Source organism: Cebus imitator, unplaced genomic scaffold, assembly GCF_001604975.1.
Source record: "Cebus imitator isolate Cc_AM_T3 unplaced genomic scaffold, Cebus_imitator-1.0 Scaffold61, whole genome shotgun sequence".
Taxonomy (NCBI): Eukaryota; Metazoa; Chordata; class Mammalia; order Primates; family Cebidae; genus Cebus; species Cebus imitator.
Genome location: NW_016107376.1, coordinates 1,253,916 through 1,266,849, shown reverse-complemented (window position 1 = coordinate 1,266,849; position 12,934 = coordinate 1,253,916). Strand labels below are relative to the sequence as shown.

The 12,934-nt window shown below is 37.3% G+C and overlaps 1 protein-coding gene across 1 annotated transcript in view; it reads left to right on the top strand.

Moving 5' to 3' along the window:
- Positions 1 to 12,934, top strand: part of MALRD1 (MAM and LDL receptor class A domain containing 1) — a 538,747-nt gene that overhangs the window by 55,454 nt on the left and 470,359 nt on the right. Inside the window, exons 6-8 of the mRNA XM_037738994.1 lie at positions 3,849 to 3,950; positions 7,679 to 7,813; positions 11,326 to 11,492. Coding sequence (XP_037594922.1) covers positions 3,849 to 3,950; positions 7,679 to 7,813; positions 11,326 to 11,492 — 404 coding nt within the window. The remainder of the gene's footprint in view (positions 1 to 3,848; positions 3,951 to 7,678; positions 7,814 to 11,325; positions 11,493 to 12,934) is intronic.

The following is a 12,934-nucleotide window of genomic DNA, read 5'->3' as shown; positions in this document are numbered from 1 at the left end:
AGCAGTTTGGGGAGGGTCAGAATCTTGTAGCCTCCAGCTGCATGAGTCCTAAACCGTAATTTCTAATCTTGTGGCTAATGTTAGTCCTACAAAGGCAATCTAGTCCCCAGGCAAGAAGGGGATCTGCTTTGGCAAAAAGCTGTTACCATCTTTGTTTAAACTATAAACTAAGTTCCCTCCAAAGTTAGTGCAGCCTACACCCAGGAATGAGCAAGGACAGCTTGGAAGTTAGAAGCAAGATGGAGTTGATTAAGTCAGATCTCTTTCACTGTCTCAGTCATACTTTTGCAAAGGTGGTTTTGAGATTTAGACCTATTTCTGTGACCCAAGGGAAGAGGCTTAAGTTAGTAGCAAGATACTTCTGGAGTGTAGAGTTGGAGTATTGGAAAATTTTCAGCCTTAGGTACAATTTTATGAATCATCAGCATATAGGAAATGGTTTAACAGCATGTGACTGATATTAACAAGGTGTGGGTATGTAGAGAGGAAGAGATGGAAGGACTGAGCTTTGAGGCAGTTGAGCAGATGAGGGAAAAACCACAAGAGAGATTGAGAAAAAAAAAGCTGGTAACATAATCAGAAAAACCAGAAGAGAGTTTTATGCAAAAGCCTGGTGAAGAAAATATTTCAAGAAAAAGGGAGTAATTAGCTCTGTTCAATATTACCGATATGTCAAGTGTGTCGATGAGAAAAAATTGAATATGAGATTTAGCAGTATAGATGTGCATCTTGATATATGCAGTTTCAGGGGAGTGGTAAAAGTGATCAACCAACCAACGAACAAGGAATAAAATACTGATTCATGCTACAACATGGATGAACCTCAAACACATTATGCTGAGTGAAAGAAGCCAAGCACAAAAGGCTACAACCTGCATGGGTCCATTTATGTGAAATAGCCAGAGTCGGCAAATCCTTAGAGATAGAAAGCAGATACAGTGGCTGTCAGGGCAGGAGGGAGAAGAGAGAATGGTGAAGTGACTGGTGGGTACAGGTGATGATTATAGCGGTATCTTGTTCTATGCATTGGAATTAGGTAGTTTGATGATTGCGCAGCATTGCAAATTTAATAAAAGCCACTGAATTGTACACTTTTTTTTTTTTTTGAGACAGAGTTTCACTCTTGTCATCCAGGCTAGAGTGCAGTGGCACGATCTCAGCTCACTGCAATGTCTGCCATCCAAGTTCAAGCAATTCTTCTGCCTCAGCCTCCTGAGTAAATGGGACTACAGGCATGTGCCATCACACCCGGCTAATTTTTGCATTTCTGGTAGAGACAGAGCTTTACCATGTTGGCTAGGCTGGTCTTGAACTCCTGACCTCAGGTAATCCACCCACCTTCGCCTTCTAAAGTGTTGAGACATTTGGGATTACAGGCTGAGTCACTGCACCTGGCCTTTTTTTTTTTTTTTTTTTTTTTTGAGGTGGAGTCTTGCTGTGTTGCCCAGGCTGGAGCACAGTGGTGCAGTCATGGCTCACTGCAACCTTTGCCTCCCAGGTTCAAGCCATTCTCTTGCCTCAGCCTCCTGAGTAGCTGGGATTACAGGTGCACACCACCGTGCCTGACTAATTTTTGTATTTTTAGTAGAGATGGGGTTTCGCCATGTTGGTCAAACTGGTCTCAAACTCCTGAACTCAAGTGATCCATCTGCTTCAGCCTCCCAAAGTGCTGGGATTACAGACGTGAGCCACTATGCTTGGCTTACTTTTACACTTTAAAATAGATAAAATGGAAATGGTAAATGATATTTTTTGTGAATTTTATCTCAATTAAAAAAAACTGTTATTGACATAGGTTCAGGAGAAAATAGGAGGGAAAAGAACTGGTGTTGGAGTCAGTGTGAAAATAGGCAGAACTTTGGAAGTTAGTTGGAGAAGGTTGTCAGGTCTGGACAATGTTTTTCTAAGGTGGTTGAAGTTTTGGCCTTTTAGGCCCACATGGAAATGATCGTGTAGAGAAAGAGAAAATGTTGTAAATGAGAGGAGAGGAAATTGGCAGCATGATTCCTTAAATAGCCAAGCAGAGATGAAATTTCTGTCTAAATGGAAGGTGTTATCCAGAGAAGGGCATAGAGAGCTTACCTGGTTCTACAGGAAGCAAAGCATGTGGATGGCTGGTCAGTGACACTGATGATGGGACTTGTAAAGTTCTTTTGATTTTCTCATGTTCACAGTGAAATGTGAAGCAAGGTGATAAGCTGAGAATGATGATAGGGAAGGAAAAGCTGGAAGTTATAAAAGAGAGAATAGAAAGGTTTGAATAGTTCTCTAGGAATGCAGAAAAGGAAAGAATGAGGATCACCATGATGCCATGGAGTGAGTGTCATGAATATGAAGCCATATCAGCCTACATTTCTTCCCTCCATTCAGCTGCACAGATAACAGGCTAGTGTAGGTAGAGGGATGTATTTTCTAGAGTTTTTGCCATGAGAGTATAGAGAAGTATGAGCAGGGCCAGGGAGTGATTGCTTGTCTAACATCTGTAATAAAGGAAATGAAGACACGATAGGTGAGGGAAATAATTGAAAAGAATTTAGGACCCTGGGCTTACAGAGCCTGGTGCATTTGAAATATTATTAGAAATATAAAAAGAAATGAGCTGGAAAGATAGAGATGATGGTTAGGGAGTGGACCACTTGAAATTAAGACAAGGAAACATTATCATCATTAGTAATGATAATACTTCTTTTGAGGGGTGGTGGCAGATGTCGTTTTTCATCAAAGTTCTCCTTCAAGATCATCATCAAGAAGAAATCAAGAAACTCAGAAGCAAATGAAAGTGAATATCGAAATGACAAAGAATGACAGTGAGCTCAGAGTTAAAATCTTCACAGCTAGAGGCACAGGGCACCCTTAGGGCTCACCTACAGTGTCTGTAGGTGACTGTAACAAGCTGAACATTGAGGGGTGCCATTTGACGTCATGAGAGTCAAAGCTTGGATATTTAGGAAGGTCAGAGGGAGAATTGTGTGCAGGTGGCATGGGGCAGGAAGGACTCCTAGTCTACCTTCAAGTTTTGTATTGGGAGGTCATGGAGAAGAGAAAACAAACAAAAAAAAGCACTTTTTTTTTTTTTTGAGATGGAGTGTTACTCTTGCACCCAGGCTGGAGTGCAGTGACATGATCTCAGCCCACTGCAACCTCTGACTCCTGGGTTCAAGCGATTCTCCTGCCTCAGCTTCACTTGTAGGTGGGATTATGAGTGCACACACCACCATGCCCGGCTAATTTTTGTATTTTTCAGTAGAGAAGGGGTTTCGCCATATTGTCCAGGCTGTTCTCAAGTTTTGACCTCAAGTGATCCACCTGCCTTGGGCTACCAAAGGCTGGCCCATGCCTGAGAAGACAGGTGTGAGCCACCGTGGCCAGCCAACAAGCACAATTTGAGAAAGCTCCAGAGAAAGCAGTTCCAGGGCAGATCCACCTTCCAGGTTTAAGGGGACACCATATCTTAAATTTGACACATGTACAACTGTCCTAATAGTAGACTCTGAGTTCCAACATTAGGGGAGATTTTTAGTCCTGCGAAGGTTTGCCTTTGGGGCTTGCCAGTCACTATGGAGATATGAATAAAATATGGAAGCATTGGCATGGTTGTTTTATTCTGTTTTTCTCTGTCTCTTTGTGAGTGTGTGTGCATGTGTGTGTGTGCGCGTGTGTGTGTGTGTGTGTGTGTGTGTGAGAGAGAGAGAGAGAGAGAGAGTTAGGTTTACCTAAAGTGTGATGATACCATAGAGAGAAGTTAGTTACGGAGTGCTTTGTAGAATGAATATTAACATTTTAAAAAATACTTAAATCTTTCCAGTTGCACCTGCATTTCACTTCTTGCCAATCTTTAAATTTAACAGATGGAATTTTACCATGTCAAGAAGCATTGAATGCTGAGCAGGAACTTTGCCATCCAGATACAGACCTCTGCAGATTTGATGCTACATATGAAGGATTGAGATGTAAGTGTTAAATTGAGATACTCACTTTTCTGGTGTGTATGCAATATATGAGACTCGGAGACCACTTGCGGGAATATGTACATGCCAACCTTTGTTAACATTAGCGTCCCAGTTTTAGCTGGAGTGTCATTGGGAGGCTGTGGTGGTATACTAAATTCATCAATTTAACACAATGTCATTTTGTAAACAACAATTAAAGCCATCTTGGAATTATGTGCAATCTTTCTTGTATAAAATTTCAGTGTGATTATGAATAGTAAATAATTTAAACTAACCTAACCCCGTAAAGTAGATAAGGTAAAATATGAAGCCGTTTAAAAAATTGTTGACCGGGCATGGTGGCTCATACCAGTAATCCCAACACTTTGGGAGGTTGGGATGAGAGGTTTGCTTGAGGCCAAGGACTCAAAATTAGCCTGGGTAATATAGCAAGATGCCATCTCTGCAAAAAATAAAAAAATAAAAAGGCTGGGCATGGTGGCCTGTACCTGTGGTCCTAGCTACTTGGGAGGCTGAGGCTGGAAGATTACTTGAGCCCAGGAGTTTGTGGCTACAATGGGCTATAATTGCACCACTGCATTAAGCCTGGGTGACAGAGTGAGACCCTGTCTCTCTCTCTCTCTCTCTTTTATTATACTTTAAGCTCTGGGTACATGTGCAGATCGTCCAGGTTTGTTACATAGGTTTACACGTGACATGGTGGTTTGCTGCATCCATTTCCCCATCATCTACATTAGGTGTTTTTCCTAACGTTATCTCTTCCCAATCCCCGACCCCCAGCTATCCCTCCCCTTGCTCCTCAGCCCCTGAAAGGCCCCCGTGTATGATGTTCCCCTCCCTGTGTCCATATGTTCTCATTGTTGAACTCCCACTTATGAGTGAGAACATGCAGTGTTTGGTTTTCTGTTCTTGTGTCAGTTTGCTGAGAATGATGATTTCCAGCTTCATCCATGTCCCTGTAAAAGATATGAACTCATCCTTCTTTATGGCTGCATAGTATTCCATGGTGTTTATGTGCCACATTTTCTTTATCCAGCCTGTCATTGATGGGCATTTGGGTTGGTTCCAAGTCTTTGCTATTGTGAACAGTACTGTAATAAACATACATGTGCATGTGTCATTATGATTGAATGTTTTATAATCCTTTGGGTATATTCCAGTAATCGGATTGCTGGATTAAATGGTATTTCTATTTCTAGATCCTTGAGAAATCGCCACACTGTCTTCCACAATGGTTGAACTGATTTATATTCCTACCAACAATGTAAAAGCATTCCTATTTCTCCACATCCTCTCCAGCATCTGTTTCCTTACCCATGTTGAACACTGATGTGAAAATCTTCAATAAAATACTGGCAAACCGAATCCAACAGCACATCAAAAAGCTTATCCATCATGATCAAGAAGGTTTCATCCCTGGGATGCAAGGCTAGTTCAACATACACAAATTTATAAATGTAATCCATCACATAAACAGAACGAAAGATAAAAACCACATGATTATCTCAATAGATGCAGAGAAGGCCTATGACAAAATCCAACAGGCTTTGATGCTAAAAATTCTCAATAAACTAAATATCAATGGAATGTATCTTAAAATAATAAAAGCTATTTATGACAAACCCACAGCCAAGATCATACTGAATAGGCAAAAACTGAAAGCATTCCATTTGAAAACTGGCACAAGACAAGGGTACCCGCTCTCACCACTCCTATTCAACATAGTATTAGAAGTTCTGGCTAGAGCCATCAGACAAGAGAAGGAAATAAAGCGTATTCAAATAGGAAGAGAGGATGTCAAATTGTCCCTGTTTTCAGATGACATAATTGCATATTTAGAAAGCCCCATTGTCTTAACCCAAAGTCTCCTTAAGCTGATAAGCAACTTCAGCAAAGTCTCAGGATACAAAATCACTGTACAACAATTGCAAGCATTCCTATACACCAATAATAGACAAACAGAGAGCCAAATCATGAGTGAACTCCCATTTACAATTGCTACAAAGAGAATAAAATACCTAGGAATACAACTTACAAGGCATGGGAAGGACCTCTTCAAGGAGAACTGCAAACCACTGCTCAAGGAAATAAGAGAGGACACAAACAGATGGAAAAATGTTCCATGCTTATGGTTAGGAAGAGTCAATACCTTGAAAATGGCCATACTGCCCAAAGTAATTTATAGATTCAATGCTATCCCCTTCAAGCTACTATTGACTTTCTTTACAGAACTGGAAAAAACCACCTTAAACTTCATATGGAACTAAAAGAGAGTCCATGTAGCCAAAACAATCCTAAGCAAAACAAAACAAAACAAAAACAAAGCTGCAGACATTACTCTACCTGAGTTCAAACTATACTACAAGGCTACAGTAATCAAAACAGCATGGTACTGGTACCAAAACAGAGATATAGACCAATGGAACAGAACAGAGGCCTCATAAGTAACACCACACATGTACAACCATCTGATCTTTGACATACTTGACAAAAACAAGCAATGGAGAAGGGATTCCCTATTTATTTATTTATTTTTTTTGAGATGGAGTTTTGCTCTTGTTACCCAGGCTGGAGTGCAATGGTGTGATCTCGGCTCACCGCAACCTCCGCCTCCTGGGTTCAGGCAATTCTCCTGCCTCAGCCTCCTGAGTAGCTGGGATTACAGGCATGCACCACCATGCCCAGCTAATTTTTTGTATTTTTAGTAGAGACGGGGTTTCACCATGTTGACCAGGATGGTCTCGATCCCTTGACCTCATGATTCACCTGCCTCGGCCTCCCAAAGTGCTGGGATTACAGGTGTGAGTCAATGCGCCTGGCCAGGGATTCCCTATTTAATAAATAGTGTTGGGAAAACTGACTAGCCATATGTAGAAAACTGAAACTGGATCCCTTCCTTACACCTTATACAAAATTAACTCAAGATGGATTAAAGATTTAAACATAAGGCCTAACACCATAAAAACCCTAGAAGAAAACCTAGGCAATACCTTTCAGGACATAGGCATAGGCAAGAACTTTATGACTAAAATGCTGAAAGCATTGGCAGCAAAAGCCAAATAGACAAATGGGATCTAATTAAACTTCAGAGCTCTGGCACAGCAAAAGAAACTATCATTAGAGCAAACTGGCAACAAACAGAATGGGAAAAACTTTTGGCAATCTACGCATCTGACGAAGATCTAATGTCTAGAATCTGCAAAGAACTTAAACAAGTTTGCAAGAAAAAAACAGACAACTCCATCAAAAAGTGGGCAAAGGATATGAACAGACACTTCTCAAGACATTTATGCAGCCAACAAACACATGATAAAAAGCTCATCATCAATGGTCATTAGAGTAATGCAAATCAAAACCACACTGAGATACCACCTCATGCCAGTTATAATGACGATCATTAAAAAATCAGAAGACTGTCTTAAAAAAATTAAAACATATTATGACTGAAGCAGTGACACATACAAGAAAAACTAGGAATCTCCTTTTTTATGGCAATGGTTTTCACTTGAGAGGATATTGTACATGTGGATCAACTGAGCTTTTTTTGCAAAATAGAATTTCTGGTACTACTCTCTAAGGCTTTTTGAATCCCAACTTCCATATATGAATAAGTGTGTGCTAGTGTGTATGTGTGTTTAAACCTTGTGGTTGATTATAACACATAACCTGGTTAAGCAGCCACTCTAGCAGACTAATAGATTACCAAGATCTTTTTCTCCCCCTTTCAGCATGTCAGGCCTGTGGGTTTGAATTTGACATGTGTGAGTGGATGTCAGAAGCATCTGCTGCCCACATTTCCTGGATGCGCACAAAAGCAAGAGAGGTCCCTGCATTAGAATCCACACCTCAGCAGGATCAAAGAGGTGATGATGAAGGTATAAAAGAAACAATATCTTTTATGAAATACTTTTAGAATTCTGCCTTATGGTTGCTAGTTATAAGACATTACATAGGGTGTCTCGGTGAACATACTGAGTTTGTTTTATTGAAAATATATCCTGCCGTAGGAGCTGAAGGTGAAAAGAACAATTATGTTTCCAACAGTGTAAAAGAAAAATTGTACTAGGTTAACTTTAAGTTTTATTATTTTCTTCAGGAGTTATTAGATATTGTGTGTTATGTGAACAAAAAGGAAAAGTATTAAAAGCCTTTTTTTGTTACTCCTGCTAGCTCTTTTTTTTTTTTTTTTTTTGAGTTGGAGTCTTACTCTGTCACCCAGGCTGGAATGCAGTGGCGAGACCTCAGCTCACTGTAACCACCCGCTTCCTGGGTTCAAGCTATTCTCCTACCTCAGCCTCCCAAGTAGCTGGGACTACAGGATTGCACCACCACGCCCGGCTAATTTTTTAATTTTTAGTAGAGGCAGGATTTCACCATGTTAGCCAGGCTGGTCTTGAACTCCTGACCTCAAGTGATCTGCCCACGTCAGCATCCCAAAGTGCTGGGATTACAGGCATGAGCCATCATGCCTGGTTGAGCCTGCTAGCTTTTTATTTATTTATTTATTTAAATCACTGCCATGTTGTCAATAAGTTTCTTCTTCTTGCTAACATATTAAATTTCTTTCCTTTTCTGGGGGGTATTATTAAATTTTTTTTCTCACTGATCTGGAAGCTTTAATTTATATATCTTATTGTTATGACTATTAATTTTTAGGATATATTCTTTATATGAAATTTCTTTGTTGAAATAACAAAACCTCAAGTGCTTTAGTATTTCTGCCTTCTTGAACATGAAAAAGACCTTGTTGGTACCCCAAACTACCATTTAATTTTTTTGGTCCTGAGCTACAGTTGAACATTTTAAAGAGTTTTAAAGTCAATATCTTGTTATGATACTAATAATTATGATAATTATATATTTCATTATTTTTCTTACCATTGTTTTTTAGATTTTATGCTTTCCTTCTTGGTTGCCTTATCCCCTTGCAAAGGTTCTCTTCAATCAATTGTTCTTTCGTTTAGAAAAGATCTATGGTGATGAGCTCCCATAGTATCTGTAAACTTAGAATGTTTTAAAATTGGTCTCACTTCTAAATAATAATTTATCTATTATTTTCTTCAGGAGTTATTAGTTATTGTGTGAATAAAAAGGAAAAGAATTAAAAGGCTTTCTTTTTTGTTAAGCCTGCTGGCTCTTTTTTTCCCTTTTTTTCATATAATTTTAGAATAAAAGTTTTTTTTTTTTTTTTTAATTTCTAAGTACATGGTGATTTTCCCTCTTTAGCCCCTGATATGTACTGTAGTGATTGTGAGGTCTGAGTGCATCTAATGCTTTTTTAGTTTAATGTGGATTTTAAAAATGTTTCTTTATCTTTCATATTTGAAAATTTCAGTATGATGAGTACAGGAATGAGTATATGTTTAATTTTTTTTTAATACTCAGAATGCACATATGTCATCACTTGCAGAAGTTGTCTGTTATTGTATTCAAGTAATTCTCTTTTACTCCCTTTAAGCTTTTCATCTTGAGTTTCTATTAAACACAACTAATGTACACACTCTATAACTTGACTGCTCCTTTTTATTTTCTATGTAATTTCCTCTATTTTGAGTTATATTTCAGGGCTTCTGGTACATGAATTTTCTCTTTGACACTATGGCCAGTCTAGGTTATATTCTGCCTATTGGGCATTTAATTTTAATGTCTTAATTTATTTTTGTTTTAGGTTTCTACTTGCTAATATCTTCTCATTTATTTCCTAGCGCATCTTAATGTGGTTTTTAATAGAATGTATTAGAATTGTATGAAATTTAATTTCATTTTTTGTACAGCTTATAAATGTAATTAGTTTTGGCTGTCCTTAGCATTATATTTATATGTTTTATTGTGCAGACTGTTTATTTTTTAGGGGCAGTAGTAATATTATTATTGTTGTTATTTATTTTATTTAAGTTCTAGGGAATGTGTGCAGGATGTGCAGGTTTGTTATATAAGTAAACATGTGCCATGGTGGTTGGCTGCACCTGTCAACTCATTACCTGGGTATTAAACCCAGCATGCATTAGCTATTTGTCCTCAACAGGCCCCAGTGTGTGTTGTTCCCTTCCTTGTGTCTGTGTTCACATTGTTCAGCTCCCACTTTTAAGTGCGAATGTGTGGTACTTAGCTTTCTGTTTCTGCATTAGTTTGCTGAGGATAATGGCTTCCAGCTTCATCCATGCTCCTGCAAAGGACATGATCTCATTCTTTTTTATGGCTGCATAGTATTCCATGGTGTATATGTACCACATTTCCATTATCTAGTCTATGATTGATGGACATTTGGGTTGATTCCATGTCTTTGCTATTGTGAATAGGGCACAGACTGTTTTCAAAAAGATTAGTAGACTTTACTTTTTAGAGTTATTCTTTTCAAACTGTGCTTTTTGCCTTGCAGATGCCTTGTAATTTTTTGTTGAAAGTCAGACATGATTTACTGTATAAAAGGAATTCATGTAAATGATGTGAGCTTTTACATTATGTTTATCCAGCTAAGGATTATATTATGCTTAGCATTTGCTGTAGCTGTAAATACCTGAGGCCAAAATTTTGTCTAATGTTCTTGTTTTTGCCTTTCTTGTTATATTTGCGTTTCCTTAGAGACTTCTTTTTAAAAAACGTCCGGGACATGAAGCTCTTTCAGTAGCATGAAGCATTTTGGACTTTATTTTAAAAAATAAAGTTACAAAATTATAGAAATCTCTTTATAGATCTGTGTTGTCATGTTATTCAAGAACAGCTCAGATCGGGTTTAAATATCAGATGGGAAAAACTGATCTATCATATCTTTATGTGAAATAAAATCCATGGGTGAAGTTTAAAAGGACTGCAGATATCTCGTACTTCTATGTGGCTTGTTAAGAAAGAAGGCATTTTAAGTCGTATTTCCTAAAACTATAAAGGATCTTTTATAAAAAGTAAATTTAAAAAATCATCCAAAGGGGCAAGAATTCTGGGAAGGATGAAGAGAAATTCTTGATTGAAAAAGGATTGATAGAATCTTTGTGGTTGAAATAGTAAAAATAAAAAAAATAAAAAATTAAAAAATTAAACAGGATTGAATTGTGATATTTAAAAGAAAATGACAATAATTTGGTGGTGTAGCAATTTGAATATTTAGATTTATTTTATTAAGACTATTGCATTTTTATAAAAGGATATTATTAAATTTAGATAATAGAAATTAGGAGATTTCTCTACGTATTAGAAATAACATAAAAATGAAAACCTGTTATTTGTAGTTGATGTAATCATTTTAAAACATTATATCCTTTTAGGTAAAATATTTGTGTTCTTGTTTCAGTTTTGAAAACTTCAGAAATGTAATCATTTTATTAAGACAGAAGGAAGCTAATGTTTTCCTAAATTGCTTCTTTTTTCTTTTATCTTTCAGGTTATTATATATGGGTAGGGGCAAAGCATGCTTTTACTGTTAACCAGTTAGACAGCAGGGCTTACCTAAATAGCTCTGTGTATCATTGCTTGGGCAAGAGCTGTCATCTTCAATTCTATTATTCTATGGAAAACAGTGTCCTGAGAGTAAGGCTGTATAATAATAAGGTAAGAAGAAAGTTGCATTTATTTCGAATTCCTTCAATAAGTGAAGTTTCTAACTCTTCGCAACTTGTGTTTCAGTTCCTCATTTGCGCAGAGGCTTTAGGTATTCTTTAACTTGACTTTATTTGGTGTACTTTTAAAAAGAGTTATTAAGAAACTAGCATAGGGGACACTCTCATGTACAAAAGTTAATGTGATAATTTGCCCAATATTATTTCATAAAATTTTCGGAATTCATGAAAGTATATTAAAGAAACTATAGATCTAATAAAAATGAGATAGCTGAGATTCTGTATTGTGAGCTCTGTTTTGAAGCTCTGATGTGATCTGTTTTGGATATTGCCTCTGTATATCATCAGAACTATAAATATAGGGATTAAAAACTACTTGTTTGGGTAGTGATAGACATAATTTTTAAGACTGGTAATTATTGATTAAATATTAGCAAATGAGTCACTTGAATTTTGAAAAATGGCCCACTGGGTAGAGTGAGTTCATTCTTCTATCTTTCCTTGTCCAACATGCTCAAAGAGTTCTAAAGCGTAAACTTGGGTGAGCATTTGAATTAGTATAAGAGATAAAAACGAACTGGCAGCTGATTCCACAGTATAGGAAAAAACGCTGCTCTGTCTCTCATATTATAAGATTCTGTCTCTCATATTATAAGAAAAGAGGTTAATCATAGGGAAATGATCTACTGTATTAATCAGCACCAAATGGTTATACAATTTAGAGAGTGTTGACTGATGCTTGATTCCTTAGACCGTATTCTGTGAGATGTCCTGTCTTTTCTGACATTGCTATCCTCTATACACGTTAGTCTGATGCAAAATCTGCATCAAAGTACATTTAAGTCACAAATCGATGTTTTATCGCACACTTAAAAGGACTCCAAACCTATCATTAAAAAAATAGTTCCTGATGAAAATGACGATTTACATCTTTCCATGAATAGAATGCTGTTCTCTGTTGTGAACATCTGTTACTCTATAAATGTGTGCAGGTGAGCCAAGAAATATCTAGCAAAAATGCTGAGGGTTGTTTTCTTTATTTCCAGAGGACGTTAGAACTTGAGAAGTGAAAAACTCAGGTGAAGGCAAGTTGGTAAATAAAAAATTCACTAGTTAGAATCAGCTGAAGTGTGTAGCAATTCTAGTTTGTACCATCTAACCATTCTTGGGTTAGATCTGTGTCTATGACCTATAAAATAATACTTGTAGCAACAGCCTACTTTTTGTTCTTTGTAGAGTTTCCATGTAATTATTTACCAAAAAATTTACACATAATTTTTCTTTACAACCAAATTTACTTGTAATTCTTTACCATATTACATGATCTTATTCCAAGATGCAGTCAACAGTAGTGAAACTCAACAACATTGAGTTTGGTATCCTTTATTTATTCACCGAAAGAGAAAAGGACAGACTGGTATCTCTAAGAGATAG